We start from the raw sequence: 23,796 nt of genomic DNA, 5'->3' as shown, positions 1-23,796 counted from the left end.
CCAGTTACGAGAAAAGCTGCTGCACAACAACTTGGAGAAGTTGTGAAGCTTCATCCCCATGAACTAAATAATCTCTTATCTAAAGTAAGAATTCCTTTTTTCCTTTTAGTACAATACTGTTGTGGAACTTTGTCCGTGGAATAGGTACATGAAAGTAAAGATAGTAATTATTTTATGGTAGTGACACTGTGTGGTCTTCAAATTCTATTAATATTTCTTAGATAGTTAAAAAGTTTTGCTATTTGTTTTTGTTACAAGATTAAAAATACTTTGTTTTTTGCCTCAAGCTTGATTGTTTAAGGTATTTAATAATATTGAACCTTTTGCCTATGACAAATTGGAATCTGACCTAATTTGGTAATGAACTAAGTTGTTAATCTAGTTTGTTAGTGGTTTATCTTGTTCTTAACAACTAATAATTATATTGTAGTTGGCAGTCTTCAAATGGGTAAGTACTCATGGGAAATGACTGAAATATATGAGAAACTAGTTGCTATATTACATTCTTAGTTATCAACTGCTTGAAAGTGAAGGCTCTCTCTGCTTTGGTGGATTTGTGATTTCATAATCCTCTCCCATGTTCCTTCCCTAAGCAATAGTTATATTTTTACTGAACTCTGGACTTGAGGAAGTGTGCCTATGTTCTTTTATTCCCATTCCTCAAAGCACTTTGTATTTCTTATCCATGTGTTTAAATCTTTGACATACAGAATAAAAAAGAGGTTGTTGTGTGTTTATGTTGGGCAGGGATAGAAGATAGGATATGGGAGTAGTATGATAGCTTAAACACTGGAAGCCCCAAGAAACCTCTTTCAATTGTTCTTACCTTCTCCTTTCTTTCTTTTTTTTTTAAATGAATTCCCATTGTTACTTTTTTTTTTTTTAAAGATTTATTTATTTATTCGTACAAACACTGGGTACAGTCAGAAGTGCGGGAGGGTGAGAGAATTCACCAGAGCCAGAGTGGGGAGCAGAGCAGGCAGAAGGACCGAAGTACACTGCTGAGGGGAGCAGCGGGTGGCAGGAGAGGTCTGTGCGCCATGTGGGACCCTCCTCCAGTGGCCGGGGAGCAGCCGGGGATCGAACCAGCACTGTAGAGGCTGTGGGCAGCTTCGCAACCCTGCGCTCAACCACTGCGCCACCAGGGAGGCCCTCCTTTCATTTTTTTTAAAGATTTATTTATGCATACAGGAACGGGGGTACAGGCCAGAGATGCAGAGGGCTGAGAGGATTCACCAGAGACAGAGCAGGGAACAGAACAGGCAGACTGACTGAAATACACTGCTGAGGGGAGCAGGAGGCTAGACAGGAGCGGTCTACTGCGCCATGTGGGTTGCTCCCTGGCCGGCCGGGGATCAAACTCTTGCTGTAGAGGCTGTGGATTGCTTCATAGTGCGGTGCTTAACCCCTTGCACCACCAGGGAGGCCCCTTCTCCTTTCATTTTATTTTTGTCTTGGATTCATATGAGTAGGAGTTCTAATATACAAATATACAAATTTGCACCATGCAGGCAAGCAATAGCTCTCTTCACAACATATTTTCCACTTAGTATCAGAACTACCACAATATAGTTGGAGAGAATGATTTGAAACCTATAGGCTTGGAGTTTTCACGTGAAGGATACATATTAGGCAGTAGTATACTCATGTGTAAGGTGAGGGGCTAGAGAGGTATCTCCTTTTCTTCTGTGCCAGGGGAGGAGATGGAGGACTGAATGAATTAAAATTGGAAAAAGTGAACCAGACTAATCTGTGCTGAACTGAGAAAAAATTTCCATTCTTCCCTGTGAGTTCTGAACAACTTAACTCAGACTTCAGTGTAATTCCATACCCTCAGATAATTCCAAAAAAAGGCAGTTTGTTTGTCGTATCGTCTCCTTTCTCTGTTGTCACTGTTTTCTTGTTGCCTTTTGGTTTAGTTTTTGAACAACTTTATTGAAATATAATTTACATACCCTACAGGTCACCCATATAAAGTGTATAATTCAATGATTTTCATATCGTCTCTTTTCTCTGTTGTCACTGTTTTCTTGTTGCCTTTTGGTTTAGTTTTTCAACAACTTTATTGAAATATAATTTACATATCATACAGGTCACCCATATGAAGTGTATAATTCAATGATTTTTAATATACTCACAGATTTGTAGCCATTTTGCAGCCATTACAACACTGTTTTTAAAACATTTTTATCTCTCTAAAAAGAAGTCTCATGCCCAGTCACTCATCTCTCCTTTTCTCGTTCCCAGTCCTAAGCAACCATTAATTTACTTTCTGTCTATAGATTTGCCTGTTCTAAATATTTCACATATGTATGTGTCCTTTCACTTACTTATGTATGGTTTCTTTCACTTAAAATAGTATTTTTTCAAGGTTCTTTCATATTTTATCATGTCTCGTTACTTCATTACTTTTTCATCAACAAATATCCCAATTTTAAGGATGGACAATGGCATTTCTCCTTTTGGCATATTACCAGTAATGTTGCTATGAAAATTCACATGTTAATTTTTGTGTGGATGCATGTTTCATTTTTCTTGGAGGTTTATTTCTACCTGGGACTATAACTGTGGATTACATGGTAACTATGTTTAACTTCATGAGAAACTGCTAGACTGTTTTCCAAATAGGTTCTACCATTTCAAGTTCAACCAGCAGTATATGAGGATTCCAGTTTTTCCATCTCCTTGTCAACACTTATTATTAACTGATTTTGATATATCCATACTTGCAAATGTGAAGTTATATCTTTTTTAAAAAAGTTTTATTTATTAAGCATATAAGAACTGGGGTACAGGCCAGAGGTGCAAGGGTGAAAGGATTCACAGAGTAGGGAACAAAACAGGCAGACTGACTGAAATATACTGCTGAGGGGAGCGACGGGTGAGTCAGGAGAGGTCTGCTGTGCCATGTGGGCAGCTCCCTGGCAGGGATTGAACTCAGGCTGGGGCAGTAATAGCGCTTAGACTAACCCCTAGGCCACCAGGGAGACCCCTTATTACTTTGTTAAATTTTTGTATGGTTCATACTTTTTGGTGCTATTATAAATGGAATGTTTCACTTAATTTCATTTTCACATTGTTTATTGAAAGTGTATAAAAATAGGGGCCTCCCCGGTGGCGCAGCAGTTGAGTGCTGGGTTGCGAGCTGCCCGCAGCCTCTGCAGCGCCGGTTCTATCCCCGGCTGCTCCCTGGCCACTGGAGGAGGGTCCCACATGGCACGCAGACCTCTCCTGCCGCCCGCTGCTCTCCTCAGCAGTGTACTTCGGTCCTTCTGCCTGCTCTGCTCCCAGCTCTGGCTCTGGTGAATTTTCTCACCCTCCCGCACTTCTGACTGTACCCAGTGCTTGTATAAATAAATAAATAAATCTTTAAAAAAAAGTGTATAGAAATATAAATTGATTGCTATATAGTGATCTGATAGCTTGCTAAAATTCATTCTTTCCTTTGGTTCTTACTAACTCTTTGCATTAGTAGTGGGGCTTAATGAATAATATGCACTTTGCTTTTTGTATGTTAAGGTATATTTTTTTAAATGCGCTTAAGCATTTTTTAATTAAAAGTTTTCTTTTCCTTTTTTAAGGTTTTGTGATTTCCTCTGAATGATAGTATCTTCTAGATGATTTCAATAATTTGAAGGCATTTTAGAACTGTTAAATAATAAGTTAATAAATAGCAAGTAAATTTATATTTCTCTGTTCTAATAACATTGGAAAAACAGTGTATTTTCTTGGTATATGACTCATTTTATCATTTTAAGGTGCTGATATATTTAAGGAGTACAAACTGGGATACCCGGATTGCAGCAGGACAAGCTGTTGAAGCGATAGTGAAAAATGTACCTGAGTGGAATCCTGTGCCAAGAACCAAACAAGGTGCTTTTAAGTTGAACAAGAGTTTGCAGTAAAAACTTCACTGTAGAATTAATTATACTGTAATAACATTTTATATTTTAATGGTTTCATTGTTCATTTAAAAGCTTTTAATTTTCATGCTTTTTAGTGCAACCTTGTGAGGAAATGACATTGAGTATGAGCATGCTTTTAGAAAACCACTAGTTAAACAGAGTTTTTAATATATATTAAATTATTCTGCAGTATGCTTGGATCATAGAGACCGTTATTTTTTTCAAGGTGCTTAAATCCTAAAAATAGAAATTAAGTCAGTGCTGTGTAAATGTTTGAAATTGTCTGAGAGAATTTTCTTCTAAATTTAAGCACAATTTCATATGAATATTTGGAAGGGTAAGTCTTTATTTTTTTTGTGTGTCCATTAACTGTCGTGTGGAAATTATTTTTTTTCTGATTGCCTGTAATGACATATAAAAAAGAATGTATGTTTTTAAAATTTTATAAAGGTGTACATTTTGGTTAAGTGAAAATTTAATGAGGGTAATTGGAGTTTCATTTTCTAGTCACTGATAATAACACTTTTTTTTAAAGATTTATTTATGCATACAAGAGCTGGGGTATAGGCCAGAGGTGTGGGGGTGGTGAGAAGATTCACCAGAGACATAGTGGGGAACAGAACAGGCAGATAGACCGAAGCACACTGCTGAGGGGAGCAGCAGGCGAGTCAGGAGAAGTCTGCTGCGCCAAGTGTGTTGCTTCCTGGCCGGCCGGGGGATCGAACTCGTGCTGCAGAGTCTGCGGACAGTTTCATAGGTTGCGTCTTAACCCCTTGCGCCACCAGGGAGGCCCAATAACACTTGTTTTAAATATATATATTTTTTAATGCATATAACAGCTGGGGTGTGGGGTTGGGAGTGGTGAGAGAATTTACCAGAGACAGAGTGGGGAGCAGAACATGCAGATCTGCTGAAATCCACTGCTGAGGGGAGCAGCAGGCAAGTCAGGAGAGGTCTGCTGCACCATGTGGGTCAGTTCCCTGACTTCATAGCTTCATAGTGCTGAAACTTAACCCCTTGTCCCACCAGGGAGGCCCTGATAATAACACTTTTATATCTAAAATTTTTCTTTAACTTGCTGGTATGGGTGATTTGTTAATAGACAAATTAACATAAATGATATATATAGCCAGAAGTTATAAATTACTTTAGAAAAGTGCATTTTTCTTTTTCAGGTTATTATCCCTACTTATCTTGGGGGGTGTGTGTGTGTGTGTGTGTGTGTATACACACACACACCTAAACTCAGTTTCTTTTTTAAAAAATGTATTAAATTAGTTATACTAGCATTAACGTTTATAGTAAGATTGCTTGTCATCACTAAAAAATTTAAAATATTTGTAGCAGTTCACTTTATTTTTTAGTTTACAGAGGTGTTATATGCAAATACCAGCTAAACTATTAAAGTCACTGAACAATTACTGTACATTTAAAAAATTTTAATGACATAGCCTTTCATAAATATTTTAAGTCTAAGATGTATATATAATTTTAGTAGGAGATTATAATTTGCTTATAGTATGAGAAATGAGTCCTACTGAATAGTAGACGCTTTGTGTCCTAAATGTCACTCAGGTGCAGGAGAAGGGGGATAATGCTTACTGGTCTAATTTATGAGTACATACTGTGAGTGTTTGTATGACAGGTTAGCTCATAATAAATTCATGCTGCTAACTATGGTATTTTTAAACTGTTTAATAGCCATAGTCAGTGGAGCCAGATATTAAACATACATATTTCAATGTCGAGGTGCATTTCTTTATATAACATTGCGCCTTTGTGGTAAAAAACACATATACCTGTTATTATTCTTATGGTTTATAGAAAGGGTACCACCAAATATTCATAAATAACTAAGAGTTGAGCATAATTAAGCCACAGTAGCTTTTCTATTTCTTCTACCATTTACTTTTCTTAAAATATTACTGGTCCACCCCAACAAATACTATTTTCTTTCATTCTACACTTTGGCCATATGATCAAGTTAATTATTTTTATTTTACTTATTTATTTTTAAAAAAGATTTATTTTTATTTATTTATGCATACAAGAACTGGGGTGCAGACCTGAGGTGGGGGGAGTGAGAGGGTTCATCAGAGACAGAGTGGGGAGCAGAACAGGCAGATTGACTGAAGTACACTGCTGAGGGGACCAGTGGGTGAGACAGGAAATGTCTGCTGTGCTATGTGGGTTAGCTCCCTGGCCAGGGATCAAACTCATGCTGGTTGAAGACAGCTTGACAGCGTTGAGACTTTAACCCCTGAGCCACCAGGGAGACCCCTTTATTTTATTTTAGATATATTTTATTTATATATATAAGAGCTGGGGTATAGGCCAGAGGTGTAGGGGCTGACAGGATTAACCAAAGACAGAGTGGAGAGCAGAACAGGTTGATTGACTGAAATACACTGCTGAGGGGAGCAGCAGGTGAGACAGGAGAGGTCTGCTGTGCCATGTTGGTTAGCTTTCTGGCTGGGGATCGAACTCTGCTACAGTGGCTGCCCATAGCTTGATAGTGCTGAGACTTACCCCTTGCAGCACCAGGGAGGCCCAAGTAAATTGTTTTTAAACTTCGTCTAGAACCTGCTTCAGAAAGTGCTATAGAAGATTCATCTACTACAGATCGGTTGAATTTTGACAGATTTGATATATGTAGATTGTTACAACACGGAGCATCACTTTTGGGATCCGCTGGTGCAGAGTTTGAAGTACAAGATGAAAAATCAGGTATGTAGTAGTCCTTTAACAGAATGTCTGAAATGTGTGTGTTCAAACTAGTTTGTCACTAGATGGGCTATGTATTAGGCATTTAAAATCTAACATCAGAAAGTGAAAATTAATTGACGTCTGCTGTTGGGAGTTGGGGCACAATGGATGGGGAAAGTAACCAGATGCATTTGTTCTGAAGCCCCTATATGAATACTTTTCTCCCCCTTAACTGAATATGTACCATATATTGCACCATTAATAGGTACATATTAATATTTCTGCAATCATTTCATTATGTAATACAGAAATTTTAAAGTGTTAGCTAAAAGCTTCAACTCAGTAGATTTTAAAATTCAGAATTAGTGATTGTGGTAATGTTTTTACAATTCTGGAAATTTGAGAGACTATGTGATAGTTTTCTTTTTATCATGTGTTTCAAATATTTAAAAAATTGGATCTATTCATGCTGGTGACCAAAGCAGAAACTAAAAATGAAAAATAAATTTGAATAGGTAATTGTCCCATTATCTTTAAACTTACAGAATCCATCTGGATAAAAAATAAATGTTTTGGCCATTCAAGATTGATGCCTTGAGTGGAAAAAACCTTGATGTTTTTAATGGATTTCTGTAAGTAAATAGTTGCTTTTTTGACTAAAACCAAAACAGAACACCATTTTGTTTTGCTGCTTATTAAATTAATCATTAGTCAGGTCATATCTTGCCAGATATGCTATGTATAGGCATTTAAAATCTAAGTTAATCTTGAAATGATCTTCAATTTGTTCATCTTTTAAAAAATGTCAAATATTCATTCTCTCACTTCATATGAGACTTCTGTTGAAAGATCTATTTTAATTATTTTGGAGAGAAGAGAATACTAAGTTCTAGAGAAGTACAATTTTTCAATAAAGGAGATAGAAGTCTTTAAAAAAATTTCCAATTTGAAAAAATTATTTCTAAAAATTTACTGATCTTTCTAGTCTACCAAAGGACATCATCAGAGGTCATAGCCCTTTCCAGGAGTAAATCAGTGTCACCTTTGCCATTAAAAAAAAAAAAATGTGTGTGTTTGGGTCTTATACTTGAGATTCTGATTTTTTTTTTTTAAAGATTTATTTATTTATACATACAAGAACTGGAGTGTAGGCCAGAGATGCAGGGGGTGAGAGGATTCACCAGAGACAGAGTGGGGAACAGAACAGGCAGATTGACTGAAGTACACTGCTGAGGGGCACAGCAGGCAAGTCAGGAGAGGTCTGCTGCGCCACATGGGTTAGCTCCCTGGCTGGGGATTGAACTTGTGCTGCAGTGGCTGCTGATAGTTCATAGTGCTGAGAATTAACCCCTTGTGCCTCCAGAGAGGTCCCAAGATTCTGATTTAATAGAGCTGTGAAGAGGTCTAGGAAGTTTTATTTAAAAGAAAAAATACTCCACAAGTGACTAATATATAACCAGAATTAGGAACTCCAATTTTTTGATAACTCACTGCTAAATCTCATTATGCTGTGCTCATTTGAAACCCTATAATTAGGTTTTCTTTAAATGTCTGTGCCTTTGTGTTAGCCTTTGTGTTAGCCTGTGTTAGTATGAATGACACATACTTTGTAGGTGCTGGTCAGTGTCTTTTTTAAGTTGTGTAGGTTATTTTCCCCAACAGAACTTTTTCTGAATCTATATAAGTATACTAAGTTTGAGATTTAGTAGTCTTTACTTTTTTGGGTGTCTAGTGTTTTTCTCTCTGGTTACAGCAGCCTTTAAATTAAAAAAAAAAAAAAAGCCTTATTGAGATAATTCACAGACCATTTGAAGTGTAGAATTCAGTAGATGGACTCAAACCTCAATTTTTAGCTTTAGTTGGACTGTTTAGAGTCTACCTTGTGCATGCATATTTCAGGTCAGTCAGAGATTTGAGTTTATATAGAATTTGTGTGTTCTCTCTGACTCACTTCTGGTTTTTTCCTCTCCACATTCTAGTGGCTCTAGTGACCTCTGATTCTGTTTTCTCTAGTTCCTCAAGCCAGAAAGATTGTGGATTTTTAAATCCAAATTTTAGGTGTCTCACATAGCTTGGGCTGGTTTTACACTCAGATGAAAAGTTGCAAAAATGGGAAAGTCACCCAGTGACTTGTTCTTCTTCCAGGTAGTGAGAACTCCCCTAAGTATATGCCTATTTTCATTCTCTTTCCAGTACCTTCAGGTAGTGAAATCTGATCTTTTGTAGACTTTGATTTTTGTAGAGGGTTAGAGCAATGAAAATTTAGTTATCATTAAAAATATTGTCTCTTGCTATTGAGCTTTTTTAAGTCAAAAATCTTATTTTAAAAATAATATCTTTGATTTGTTTGCCACTGAAGTATTGAGGATTTTACTTGGGAAATGAAAAATCTGTCCACTTACATGCCTTTATTTTTGTTATTTGGGCTAGGAAAGTTCTGTAATCTCAGAATACATAAAGACCATCCTTGGAATAAGTATGAATTTTTTGAGATTTTTTTCTGTCAAATGAAATCTAGGTTTTTAAAAAATCCTGGGCAGATATTTCAAAGAATGTGTTAAGGTGTTGCTATATAAAATCATTGGTTTATTTCAGTAGGAAGGGATCTTGTATATACTTGATAATTGACAATAGAATAAAGTGGGAATCACAATGAAATTTCCTAGTGTGTTAGCTAGGACACGGTTTTCCAGTAATGATTAGATATTAAGAGTTTTATGACATGTTCAGATTATGAATGTGGTTTGTTTTGTTGTTAGGAGAGGTATTTTTATCAATTGTTATTAAAAATTTTGTTTTAGTCTTAATCGATTAGAAGAGTTCTTAACTGATTTGAAGGAACTGTTTTTCTTTTCTGTTTAAAGGAGAAGTGGATCCTAAAGAGAGGATAGCACGCCAACGAAAATTATTACAGAAGAAGCTTGGCCTTAATATGGGAGAAGCCATTGGAATGAGTACTGAAGAACTCTTTAATGATGAAGATCTGGATTATACCCCTACTTCTGCAGCCCTTGTAAACAAACAACCTGTAGGTAAAACCTTTGTTCCATTATTAGTAATAATACAAGGGAGTTTGCTTCATTTTTGCTTTGCAGTTGCATTTATTAAAAATCCCATATTTAATTCGCTCATTAGTGCTTAGTACCACCATAATTTAGTGTCTTTAGAAATTGGATTTCTGGTGACAGATTCTAAACAGATAGGTGTTCAGCAGCCTCATAGAAGGAAGGCTTCTTAGGAGCCACTGGTTTTGAGAGTCGTAATTGCACTGATGCTGCAATTAGAGAGTGGGAGATAGTAAAGGCTGTCACAGATATGTTAATACTAAAAATCGTTAGAGCTGCAACTCATTCTTTTATTTGAGAAAATAACAAGCATACTAAATAGAAAACTTTCAAACAATGCAAAGTATATGCAGTATGAAGTAAAAGAAGTTGAAGTTTCTTTCCAATAATTGATGAACACCCATGTTCTTTTGCCCCACAGGTAACCCTTTTTAAATTACTTGTTCATCCTTTATGAAATTTTTATATATATACAAGTGTTTCGTGTTTTTTTTTTTTAAAGATTATTTATGCATACAAGAACTGGGGTATAGGCCAGATGTGCGGGGAGTGAGAGGATTCACCACAGATGGAGCAGGGACCAGAACAGGCAGACTGACTGAAATACACTGCTGAGGGGAGCAGCGGGCGAGACAAGAGAGGTCTGCTGTGCCATGTGTGTCCTCCCTGGCTGGCCAGGGATTGAACTCATGCTGCAGAGGCTGCAGATAGTTTCATAGCGCTGTGTTTTACCCCTTGCACCACCAGGGAGGCCCACAAGTGTGTTCTTTATCTTTTATCACTTCATATAGCATATCAGATTATACAGATCATTCTTTCTGAACGACTTCCTGCTATTCTATTATATGGCTGAATCATAATTTCGTTCTATATTCCTCCCTTTTCTCTTACTCTTCCAGTTCTTTATGGATGCCTGTGTGCTGCTTTTTTTTTTTTTTTCCTCTTTGTGCCCCAGACTTTTTTAAGCTCTAGAAACAGCTGTGGATCTTACAGAAAATACACATATAAGTGAAATACTAAATACTGTCTTTTCAGGGGTTTAGCACTCTTCCATCTTATCCTTGTAAGACCCTTTAGGGTTCCATGGGCTCCATTAAAAGTTCCTGTGTTGCAGTCATTAAACCCTTGTCTTATTCCCTTAACCTTTCCCTTTGCTTAAGTGGAAAATGGTTCCATTTGCCTTCATAGTAGTTACCCTCTAAATCTTTAGAATTTGTTAAACTGTTTTTATGACTACAGAGAGTATGATGATGAATAACTTTTGCAGACAACAAAAGAAATAGCAGATACCAGAAGGGAAAAGGAGAATAGGATAAAGAGATATAAAATATTATTAAAACCAAGAAGAAATGGAAAGAAAGGGATATAAAGAGAAGCAGAGATGTAGATTGGAAGAAATCACAATAAAATAACATCAAAAAATATAGTAATATGATCACAGTGTGATAACTGGGCATGGGTAAGAAAATGGATAGGGGCCACAAGAGGTTAAGTACTGCACTGTGAAGCAATCCACAGCCTCTGCAGCATGAGTTTGATTCCCGGCTGGCCGGCCACATGGCGCAGCAGACCTTTCCTGTCTTGCCCGCTGCTCCCCTCAGCAGTGTATTTCATTCAGTCTGCCTGTTCTGTTCCCCATTCTGTCTCTGGTGGATCCTCTCAGCGCCTGCATCTCTGGCCTGTACCCCAGCTCTTGTATTCATAAATCTTTAAAAAAAAAAAGAGAGAGAGAGAGAAAATGGATAGGCAGTTGTATTAGAGAAAACAAGCTATAGACAGAATAGTTGGCTATGTAGTGGACAGATGCCAGTTTGAGGTTTGCAAGATCCATGTTTGTTTGACCTTAAATGTCATGAACCTTTGGGAGAAGTTGCCATTCGCTCACCACTGCTTCATTGCATTGTATATGCACAAATGGTTCTTGGACCAAGACTATAGGACAACATCCCTATCAGTTACCCCGTAGAAGTAATTAGCTGTAGAAATGTACATTTCAGTTGAATCTTGATCATTTAAAGGCAGAAAGGGATTTTGGGCTTGGACGACTCAAAGCATTTCTATCTCACAGCCTTTATGTCTCCTATAAATGGAGAAGAAAACAGAAACAGTTAGGCAATGGGTTGTGAAGATGATAGGAGTAAATGGGCTAAATTGACTGTAGAATGCTGGACACTGACCATTTATGGTTATAGTTATTTTTATTTTTTTCACCTAATGTTCATCAGTTTCTTAAATTGATATTGTTTATTATAACTTTTGGCTGTTATTAGGGTTATTTTGAAGTCTTACCTCTTTAGAGTCCTCTTTGTTGGTTAGGAGCATACATTTTACTACCTCTGTGACTTAAAGAGGTTAAACACATAGCATTTGTTGGGAATGGGAAGAGTAGGAAAGAAGGAAGAAGCCAGTGAAATGATGGTGCAGCCATATAACAGTGTCATGAAGTTGTCAAAAAAGAATGTGCTCAATCTGTGTCTATCTGTATACTCAGCCATACTCGTGTGAGGCCGAGTATGGGTATTTATTTTAACTTCAAAGTTCAAACTCTGTGTTCTTTTATTCTTTTAGACTCTCCAAGCTGCTGAATTGATTGATTCAGAATTTCGAGCTGGGATGAGCAATAGACAGAAAAACAAAGCTAAAAGAATGGCCAAGTTATTTGCAAAACAGAGATCCAGGGATGCAGTGGAAACTAATGAAAAGAGGTAGTAGTCTTTTTCTGCTTATTTATTTAAAACCTTAATGTTAATGCATAAATCTGTGTTGGCTTGAGTTCTAAAACTATTTTGCGGACATTGTGTTTCACTGTGGTGTACCATTTGGATTGGCTTGTTCAATTGTCAGATGATATTTACTATTGCTAGGGACTAGGGCAGCTTCCCCAGAAAATCCACATATGTCAGGTTTATTGTTCTGACTAATTATTATGGGCCGTGAATGCGGGCTGAAAATCTTCAAAGGGGGTAACATGTTCCAGGCAGAGGAATAGGTGTAAATGCTTTAATCAGGGAATTTTCAAGAAACAAAAAGAGCAGTATATCTAGGATAAATAGAAGTGAAAGTAGTAGAGAATGAAGGCAGAGATGTGTTCTAAACCACAAGTTAAGAATGTTGCCTTAGTACAATGAAAAGTGTCGCAGTATCACATCATCGGTTCCCTAGGCTGGAGGCTATGCCAAATAGGGGGGTGATAATCCAGTCTTGGTTACCAAATTCTGTTATAAGAAAGAATTTGTGGGTAAAATCACTGTCCTCACTTTCTCAGTATGTTGATGAAAATAGTATTTTTGTATGACTTGGAGTAGCATTTCTGAGAATTATTCAAACACCCCTTCTGGAAACATTTTGAGGGACTTACTAAAATTCAGATTCTTGGGCCCCATTCAACTCTGTTAAATTGTAATCTTTAATGATGTTCAAGAAACGTTTGAGGGCCTCCCCGGTGGCGCAGCGGTTGAGCGCTGGGTTGCGAAGCTGCCTGCAGCCTCTGCAGCACTGGTTCGATCCCCGGCTGCTTTCCGGCCACCAGAGGAGGGTCCCACAAGGCGCACCCGCCCGCTGCTCCCCTCAGCAGTGTGCTTGGGTCCTTCTGCCTGCCCTGCTCCCCGCTCTGGCTCTATTAGGTTCTCTCACCCTCCCACGCTTCTGACTGTACCCAGTGCTTGTATAAATCAATCAATCAATCAATAAATCTTTAAAAAAGAGGAAAAAAAAGAAATATTTGAGTAAAAGATCAATTAATAAATGCATAAGAGCCTATGAAAATAAGATTTTATTACAAAAGATAATTTTTTGTTCTTTCCATTCATGTAAAGCTAAAATGTGTTCATTTAAAAGTTAGGCACAAAAGGATATGAATAATAAACATCTGTGTGGCATACATTTTAATGTGTGGTTAAATTGTTGGGCCTTTTTAAGCATGAAATCTTTGTTGAACATGTTAACTACAGAGTTTGTTTGCTAGTAGCTTGTTAGGCTCATAGAGTAACCTAATATTAGTATTTCTACTGACTTTAGTCTTATAAGGACTTTTCTCCAAAGATTTGAGTTTGGAAATACTAGACCTTAATTTTTAGAGTTCATGATTCATTCCACAAATGTTTGTTGAATACCATTTATGTGCCAGATACTATCCTAGGTCCTCAGGATAAAATAGTGAATAAAATAGGTAAGAACTTCTGTCTTTGTAGAACTTATAGAAAGATAGATAAGGAGCAAGATAAATCAGTAAATGTATAAAATTCATATATCATTTACATATGATAAAGGGATAAGGAAAAAAAAGAAATACTGCAAGAAAGGAACATATAAAATGTTTTGTGAAGAGTTTGACATTTTAGAAAGGATTAGCAAGGGATTCAACAGAGATGAATCTTTTGATTAAATATCTGAAAGAAGCAAGGATGCTAGCCTTCAGAATATCTAGAAAAGACAGTCCAAATAGAGGGAATAGCAAAAATAAATGCCTAGAAGTAGAAACATGCCTAATAAGTTGAAGGGCAGTAAGGTGACCAAATACAGTGAGTGTGTTGGAGAGTAGAGAGGCTCAGATTTCTTTCATCACCTTATAGAAAAAACTGGTTGGCCAAATGAATTACATTTTAAGATGGAGGTTATGGAAAATAATGCTGTATTTTAACAGTGCTAGTTATTTCTTTCTTTTAATACTAATTACACTTATCTTCTTCTTTGTAATAAATTGCTAGACTAGGTTTGATACTTCTGACTTTTTAGTCATAAGATATTTCCTCAAATTTTCTAGACACATTTTTTATTGGTCACTTGTTTTGTTTCTGTATTTTTAAAGCAGTGATAAAATTATATTGTATTACTCAGTATATTGGTTTTCTCCAGGGTACAACAACCTAAAAATGTTAGACCGGGCCAGATTTAGGTTGTTATACCAAGAGAATTTAAAGTAAGAAAAGGAGCTTCTTTTAGAAGAGAGGAAGGTAAAAAGCCTTGTTAAATTTGAGATTCAATTTGAAAGCAAGAATTCATTGACTTATATCTATCAATTAGGGGAGTAAGGCATATTTTTGCTCAAAAAAAATTATAAGCAGGGGCCTCCCTGGTGGCGAAAGGAGTTAAGCAACGCACTGTGAAGCAATCCACAGCCTTTGCAGCACAGGTTCGACCCCCCGGCCAGCCAGGGAACAACCCACATGGCGAAGTTGACCTCTCTGGTCTCGCCCACTGCTCCCCTCAGCACTGTGTTTCAGTCTGCCTGTTCTGTTCCCTACTCTGTCTCTGGTGAATCCTCTCACTCCCCACATCTCTGGCCTATACCCCAGCTCTTGTATGCATAAATAAATAAATCTTTAAAAAAATTTTTTTAAGTGGTTAAATTTTAAGTAAAGCATAGCAAAATATGGCAAAACATTTGTTCTAATTATGGTTTCTCTTACATTCATTACTTAACCTTTACTCTTCTAATTGATTTTTATTTTTTTAGCAATGATAGCACTGATGGGGAACCAGAAGAAAAGAGGCGAAAAATAGCAAATGTTGTTATTAACCAGTCTGCAAATGATTCCAAAGTCTTGATTGATAATATTCCAGACAGTTCTTCCTTAATTGAAGAGGTATTATTGAAATGTCCTAAAGTGTTCTTTGAAATTGTTATTTTTTCTTAATGTCAGCATAATAATCTGCAACTGAGAGAAATTTTATTAAAAATCTTATAAATATCTTGATTTCATTAGTAAAATTTTTAATTAAAAATTTTAAAGCCTGTCTAATATTACTAGACCTGGAAAATGAGTATTTTTTAATTAAATTATTAGCGTAAAATATGCCTTTTGAATTAGAAGTAATTCTCTTTCTTTTTTTTTTTTTTGTTCAGACAAATGAATGGCCTTTGGAAAGCTTTTGTGAAGAGCTTTGCAATGACCTTTTTAATCCCTCCTGGGAGGTAAGATTTCTTCATTACAATTTCTCTCAGCTCGATTTTCTTTGTTAATGAGAGAACCATGTCATATATAATTTATTTTATCAGGGTTCCTATTCTTCCCCTATATTCCTCTTAGGAGCACTTACAGTACTTAATATCATTTACTGTCTAAGTAGAAAACTTGTATACTGATTATTACTGTTCATACCCTTTCTGTCCTATTTCTTTAGTGAATTGTTCATTTCTTTTCATTTTGTCACCTAAAATATAAAGACTTAAATATCTTTCCCAGACAGTGAAACTTTCCTGTGGAAGTTTATAATTTTCACTGAGAGCTTCTTAACCTCAGAAATACTTCTTCACAGAATATCTTGAACAAGTGCCAATAATATGTGAATGAGATGAAAGTGAAACCCTTTTGGTTGTGAAGTTCAGGGTTGGTGGTCTCAAAGCATTTTGTCCCACCTACTTGCCTTTGGGTATTTTTTTTAAAAAATACCGTATTGGAATATCTTTTAGCATCCTTTCTGCTCCTGAATGCACTTCTGTTTAAAACTATTCAAGCCTCAAATCAAATGCGGTCTTGAAGAAGTGTGCAATGTCAGTTGCCCTCAGATGACAGTGCAGAAAACTGCGAGACTACAGTGAAGCATTAATCATGAGATATTTTGAGTTGACTTCATTTTACACTGAACACTGGTAACTTTGGAACTTAGTTTTGATGCACTTTTTCTTTTTATCTATTTTTATTGAGATAATATTGGTTTATAACACTGTTTTAGATATGCGGATTCACACTTTTTCAAATGCACATTACCACATCACACCCAATAGTACCAGTAACCCCCACCACTGTCCATTGAACACTCTTTGTTTCTACCCACATCCCCCCTTCTGATAACTTCAATTCTGCAATACTTGGATTCTTCCAAGAATTTGTTCTGGCTTTACCTGTTACTTTGTTTCTTTATATTCCACACATGAGTGAAATCATCCATTGTTTTTCTCCTTCTGACTTATTCCTCCCTTTCCTTGATGTTGTTGCAAATGGCAAGCTTACAACCCCTTCATCCCTCCTTTTTTAAGCTGAGTAATATTCTATTTTGTATGTATTTTATACCACATCATCTTTATCCAGTTATCAGTTGATGGGCACTTGGGTTTTTACCATAGCTTGGCTGTTGTAAATAGTGCTGCAGTGAACACAGGGATGTATATATCTCCTTTCAACTCACTGTTTTTATATTGTTTGGGTAGATCTCTAGAAGTGGAATTGCTGGATCATATAGATTTATTTTTTAATGTCTTAAGGCACCTCCCTACTGTTTTCCATAGAGGCTGCACCAGTTTACATTTCTGCCAACATTGTACATGGGATCCTTTTTCTCCACACCCTCGTCAACATTTACTGTTTTTGAAATTTTTGTTTTGGGACATTCTGACGGGTGATGTGATATCTCATTGTGGTTTGCATTTCCCTATTAATAACTGATAATGGAACATTTTTTTTCATGTGTCTATTGTCTGTGCTTGTCTATGTACTTGTCTGTACATCTTTGGAGAAGTATCCAGATTGCCTGTTTTTTTGATTGGGTTATTTGCTTTTTTGTTGAGTTGTATAGATTCTTTATATATCTTGGATATTAACCTCTTCTGTGTGTATGATATACAAATATTTTCTCCCTTTCAGTAAGATGTCTGTTCATTTACATGATAGTTTCTTTAACTGTGCAGAAGCTTTTTAGTTTAATATAGTTCCATTTGTTTATTTTTGTTTTTGTTTCCCTTGCTGTTGGAGTCAAGTCCACAAAACTTCTCTAAGGCAAACATCATGGTATATAATGCCTATGTTTTCTTTTATGTATTTTATGGTTAAAAATCTTATTGCCAAGTCTTTATTTTTTTAAAGATTTACTTATGCAGGGGCCTCCCTTGTGGTGCAAGGGGTTAAGCACAGCACTATGAAGCTATCTGCAGCCTCTGCAGCACATGTTTGATCCCCAGACGGCCAGGGAGCTACCCACATGGCACAGCAGACCTCTCCTGTCTCGCCTACTGCTCCCTCAGCAGTGTATTTCAGTCAGTCTGCCTGTTCTACTCCCCATTCTGTTTCTGTTGAATCCTCTCACCCCCTGCACCTCTGCCCTGCACGCTAGCTCTTGTATGCATGAATAAATTTTTTTTTAAGATCTTAATTTATGCATACAAGAACTGGGGTACAGGCCATAGACAGAGTGGGGAGCAGAATAGGCAGATTGACTGAAATACACTGCTGAGGGGAGCAGTAGGAGAGACAGGAGAGGTTTGCTGCACCATATGGGCTAGCTCCCTGGTGGGGATCGAATTCATGCTGCAGTGGCTGCTGATAGCTTCATAGTGCTGAGACTTAAACCCTTGTGCCACCAGGGAGGACCTTGCCAAGTCTTTAATCCATTTTGAATTAATTGTTGTGGTTGTCATGATAGTGGTCTAATTTTACTCTTTTGAAGGTGACTACCTGGTTTTCCCAACATGATTTGTTAAAGAGATTTTCATTTTGCATAGTATGCTCTTGGTTCCTTGGTCATAAATTAACTGTTTGTGTGTGGGTTTATTTCTGGACTCAATTCTATTTCACTGGTCCTTGTCTCTGTTTTTTGTTCCTGCACCATGCTGTTTTGACCTACTTTATAGATACTAGGGGTGGGGCTGTACAGAACAATAAATGATACTTCCTTCCCTCCACTTCGCTGCTGATAATGCTGAATATGGGCAAAGGGTAAAGGAGTGACAAATAAGTGATGGGCATCTCAAAAGAGTTTAAAATAGCTGTTTTCTTAAATTGATGTTAACAAAAATTTCACATGACCAAAACTGTGAAACTAATTATGTAAGGCTTCTTGGATAGTAGAAGAAAGACACTTCTTATAAGTACCACTTAAATTTTAATTTCTTTAATATCACTTTTTCATACTGAAGCAAAGTTAAATTTAGTTTCTTGAGCATTTAACCTCTTAACATGTGCATCTTGCATCTTTTTAGGTTCGACATGGTGCAGGCACTGGACTTAGGGAAATCCTGAAAGCTCATGGGAAAAGTGGTGGTAAAATGGGAGACAGCACATTAGAAGAGGTAAGTGTATAAAGCAGCAATTATCAAGTTTCAGTAGTTGGCCTCTTTTGCTAAGTAGTAGCATAAGCAGGGAAGTAATAGCATAAGCATGAGTATGAGAAGGAAATAATAGATTGGAAAGTAGAGTGAGATGAATAAGGATAGTTTAGAAGTTGGTGACCAATATGATTGGTGAAGCATGGAGACACTAGTAATAGGATAGATAATAGATACATGATTGTTATAATTGATATTAGCAACTATAAATATTCATTTCTCTTGGAGAATGTAGAATTTATGAATTTTAGAGATTTTGGTGTATTTGAATCTAATCAACAAAGAGGATGTGGTTGATTTAAAGGTAATAATTGGGCTCTTCTGCATTTTGGTTATTGTTTTTATAACAAAAATAGTATGTCCTTATATTTTTATTTTTGAATTGGGCCTTTGTTTTCCCAACCCCAGCTACAGAGTGTGATCTATGTTATTTTAAAAATGTCTGTTTTAACAGATGATTCAGCAGCATCAAGAGTGGTTGGAAGACTTGGTTATTAGACTCCTTTGTGTTTTTGCATTAGATAGATTTGGAGACTTTGTTTCTGATGAAGTAAGTATCACCTAAGAGTCATAATCCTATTATATTTCAAATTGTACAAAGTGAATTTTTTGTAAATAGGAATTTTTTTCTTTTCTCATTTCTAGGTTGTGGCACCAGTTCGTGAAACATGTGCTCAAACATTAGGTGTGGTGTTAAAGCACATGAATGAAACAGGAGTTCATAAGACTGTGGATGTTTTGCTTAAATTACTTACACAAGAACAATGGGAAGTTAGACATGGTGGTCTGCTGGGAATAAAATACGCTTTGGCAGTTCGTCAGGTAAACACTTCAGTTTTTGAAGGATGTAGGAAAGTCTTTTTCCTTTTAGTTTATCTTCACTAATTATATGGAATGACCCTAGATTATTCTTGTTTAAGATTAGCCAGTACTTCCAAGGTTTGTCATCTTGAGATAGTATGATAGAGATAGGTGATGCTAGTAAGAATTTAAGTACAAATCAAAAGATGTTAAGCTAGATTTGGAAAATTATTCCTATTTCATGGAAGACCAATTCTCAGTAAGATTCCTAGTGTAAGATCACAGGAGCAGCTTCTGGAAGCTGATTTTATTGGGAAAAGTGAAGTGTTGATTGGAATAATCTATCATATCCACTTCTTGTGTGTGTGTGTGTGTGTGTGTAAAAGAACTGGGATGTAGGCCATTGGTGTGTGGGATGGGTGGGATGAGAGACAGAGGGGGGCAGAACAGGTGAATTATTGAAATACACTGCTAAGGGCAGCAGCAGGCAACACAGGAGAGGTCTGCTGTGCCATATGTGGGTTAGTTCCCTGGCTGGGGATAGAACTTAGGCTGTAGTGGTAATAAGGCTGAGACTTAACCTGTAGGCCACCAAGGAGGCCCCTTGTCATACCCCCCTTGCTTGTCAGTTGTATTGCATGAGAAGTAGAAGTTAAGGTTCTAGCACAGGGTATGTTTGTGTATGTGGTAACACAGGGAATTGGTAGTCTTACCTCATGTTCTGATGTTTTAAATTGCAAGAATAATGAAGTACTTGATACTATTGTAATCTTTTTCAAATGGGATTAGCTACATAGACATCTGTGGATATTTTTCCTTTCTGCTTGTGATTCTTTTTTAATACTGGATTTTATGCTTTCACATGGCAAATTAATTTTAAAAGTCTAAGCACAATAATTGTACTATAGAAAATTAATATATTTTGATATTTTTACAGGATGTAATCAATACTTTATTGCCTAAAGTCTTAACTAGAATAATTGAAGGACTCCAAGACCTTGATGATGATGTCAGAGCTGTTGCTGCAGCATCTTTAGTACCTGTGGTAGAAAGCCTTGTGTATCTTCAGACACACAAGGTAAATTAAATATTTTTTTTAAGATTTATTTATGCATACAAGAGCTGGGGTACAGGCCAGAGATGTGGGGGGGTGGGGGGTGAGAGAATTCACCAAAGACAGAGTGGGGAACAGAACAGGCAGACTGACTGAAACACACTGCTAAGGGGAGCAGCGGGTGAGACAGGAGAGGTCTGCTTCTCTATGTTGGTTTCTCTCTGGCTGGCCAGGGATTGAACTCATGCTGCAGAGGCTGTGGATTTCTTCATAGTGTGTTGCTTAACAACCCTTGCATCACCAGGGAGGCCCTAAATTAAATATTTTTGAATTTTCTTCCCACAGAGCTTGTTTACATTTTGGGTGTAGAGATTTGGGAAAAACATTGAGTACATTTTTCTCTTCATCCTTCATTTTCCTTCTCACTCCCTTGTGAGTCATGTGATCTCGATTACACATTATCCTTGAGAAGAATGAATATTAATGTACAACCCTTCACATACAGAGTGTATAGGGAACATCTTTAAGAAAAAAGCAGCCATTTCTTCTTTATTTTACTCCTGGTTTTTAAACATGTGAATGATTTTGGCATTTGACTTTTGGATTTTAATTTGGTCTCATTTTTTGAAGTTCCTCTTAAGTTCTATCTGATTTTCCTTTGCATTGTTAAAACTAGAACACACATTTGGAAGTGCAGCAAGCAGTATTTTTAAAATTAAAAACTAAGTTTGTTCTTTTGGTGATGATTATTGCCATGTTAAAATACATTAAAATTACAGAGGGTCACGACTTGTGTGCCCATACCATATTGTTTTCAGTTTTGTCTTTTTACATAAAATAGTAGATTGACGCATTTCCTGAATTCTCCTACCCATTATGAGCCTGGTTAGGAAGGGAAGTGCTGAAGTAGACTTGAATAGCATTAAAAAGACTTGGTTAAAGACAAGTTATGTCTTTCTTATTTTGCTCAAAACCAGCACTATCCAAGTTCACTGGAATTGGATATGTTGTTGAATCACTAGGCACTCCTTGAATGTAATTGAACATGGCTTATGGATATTTTGCATAAAATTAACAACTTTTCTTGATAACTGATGTTATAGGTACCCTTCATTATAAATACATTATGGGATGCTCTTCTGGAACTGGATGATCTGACAGCTTCAACAAATAGTATTATGACTCTTCTTTCATCTTTGTTAACTTATCCTCAGGTCCAACAATGCAGGTAATTATTTCTATTTAATGTAATAAGTAAAAGATGTTTATGTATATTTCCAGGTAATTAAACCTAATAATATAATGATCTGTCACCTTTGAGAACTATAAGTTGGGAGTACTGTAAGTCTGGTGGTACATTTGGGGAAGGAATTAAAAAAGACATTCTCTACCCTTGTGTTAATTCATTTATATAATTCTTTGTCTTGTAACTTTAGAAATGTAACCCTTATATTTTAGCTTTGCATATAGAATTTTAACTTTCTTTAGTTGACATTTAATTAATGGTATTATCACTGAACATACATTTTCCAAACTTTGCTCTTCTGTTAACTTTTTCCTTGTAATGTTCGTTTTATTATTTTTTTTAAAGATTTGTTTATTTATGCATACAGAACTGGGGTGTACAGGTGAGAGGTGCAGGGGGGCAGGGGTGGATTAGAGGATTCACTAGAGACAGAATGGAGAGCAGAACAGGCAGACTGACTGAAATACACTGCTGAGGGGAGCAGTGAGTGAGGCAGGAGAGGTCTGCTGCGCCATGTGGGTAGCTCCCTGGCTAGCCGGGGATCAAACTTGTGCTGCAGTGGCTGCCGATAGCTTCATAGTGTTGTGCTTAACCCCTTGCGCTACAAGGGAAGCCCTGTAATGTTCATTTTAACTCTTGCTCTTGATTTCAACAATTACACATCAGGAAGTGAATATACAATAATGAAATATGTGGAAAGGCGAAGGTTGGGTGAAGCAAAAAACATGCACCAAAAAAAGTGTCACCTTTTTTTCTATCCTGATATTTGAAATGAAGCTAATTAACATGTTCCTTACCATGCAGACTGATTCCTGAATATTACTGTTTCTATTAATAGTATCCTTGGAGATACGGAGGGAAAAATTTGTATGCAATTTGAAAAATATCACAGATGAGAAAATTACTGTCCTTAGCCTAGTGAAGTTGTTCAGTGAGTGTTCATATGATTATAAATGTCTGGCTCTGTGAGTGACTCTGTTTCTAATGAAAATCATACTTGTATGAAAAACATGTAGGGAATGTTTCAAATAATACCAGTCTACTGGGAGTACTTCAAAGTTAAATTTACAGTTCACAAGTTGGAATAGCAATTTGTGCCTTTGAAGTAAATGCCTATAAAAGCAAATTAAGATTAACATTGAAGTGATAATAAATATATGGAGTTTCCTAATTTTCAGATACTTTCATGAGCAATAAACTATTTAATAGTGATTAGTTAATTTATGTGATGAAAGTCCTTGTAAAGCTACAAAATGCAAGAGTTTTTAATTACCCCAAATCAGGGTTTGGATCTTTTATCTGTGAAGGCTCAGATAGTGATATTTCAGGCTCTGTGGGCCATAAGATCTCTATTGAAACTCCTTAACTCTGCCATTGTAGTGCAAAAGCAACCATCAAAACAGTAAAGGAATGAATGTGCCTGTGTTCTTACTTTCTTGTAAAAAATGGATGGATCATATTTGACCTGTGGGTCTTAGTTTATTGACACTGTCCTAAAGAACTTAGTACCTTTTGAAAAAATCAAATGCGTAGAATCAGAAAAGCTAGATAATGTAAGAAAATGAAAGAATATAACAGAAATTCTGTTAATTCAATATGAATAATGTAGTGTTTGATCTTTTTTCCTTCAAAAATTGCCTTATTAGAAAATTTGCTTCATATGTTGTGATATTTGGCAGATACTGTCCAGCTTATGTAAGAAGAAATGCAGCATGTCATTTGGAGCATGAACAATTACACTATTAACAAGACCTTTTTATAATGCTTTTACATATTTTGTGTTTTATGTCTGTGTGTGCATGTGTTTAATGTAAGTAAATTTACTAAATGTATAAATAAATGTAAGAAGTTGTTTTTATACAAATCTGAACATAATGAAAACAAAAATGATAAAAGGTAGACCTCCTGAAAGGAACCATGAAAGAACAGGTAGTTACACTGGTGTTACTGTTTTTTTGCTCATGTGGTTTTTTTTTTTA

General features: G+C 36.4%; 1 protein-coding gene across 1 annotated transcript in view; it reads left to right on the top strand.

Moving 5' to 3' along the window:
* The window catches only part of BTAF1 (B-TFIID TATA-box binding protein associated factor 1), a gene marked incomplete at both ends in the record, with an annotated part of 76,752 nt that overhangs the window by 18,109 nt on the left and 34,847 nt on the right, over window positions 1-23,796 (top strand). Inside the window, 11 exon segments of the mRNA XM_084244664.1 lie at window positions 3,759-3,873; window positions 6,486-6,632; window positions 9,476-9,639; window positions 12,245-12,381; window positions 15,132-15,261; window positions 15,522-15,590; window positions 18,591-18,680; window positions 19,171-19,266; window positions 19,362-19,538; window positions 20,455-20,595; window positions 21,675-21,799. Coding sequence (XP_084100790.1) covers window positions 3,759-3,873; window positions 6,486-6,632; window positions 9,476-9,639; window positions 12,245-12,381; window positions 15,132-15,261; window positions 15,522-15,590; window positions 18,591-18,680; window positions 19,171-19,266; window positions 19,362-19,538; window positions 20,455-20,595; window positions 21,675-21,799 — 1,391 coding nt within the window.

Source organism: Talpa europaea, assembly GCF_964194135.1.
Source record: "Talpa europaea genome assembly, chromosome: 10".
Taxonomy (NCBI): Eukaryota; Metazoa; Chordata; class Mammalia; order Eulipotyphla; family Talpidae; genus Talpa; species Talpa europaea.
The sequence above is the reverse complement of the archived record's forward strand: the minus strand, read 5'-3'. Positions and strand labels throughout refer to the sequence as shown.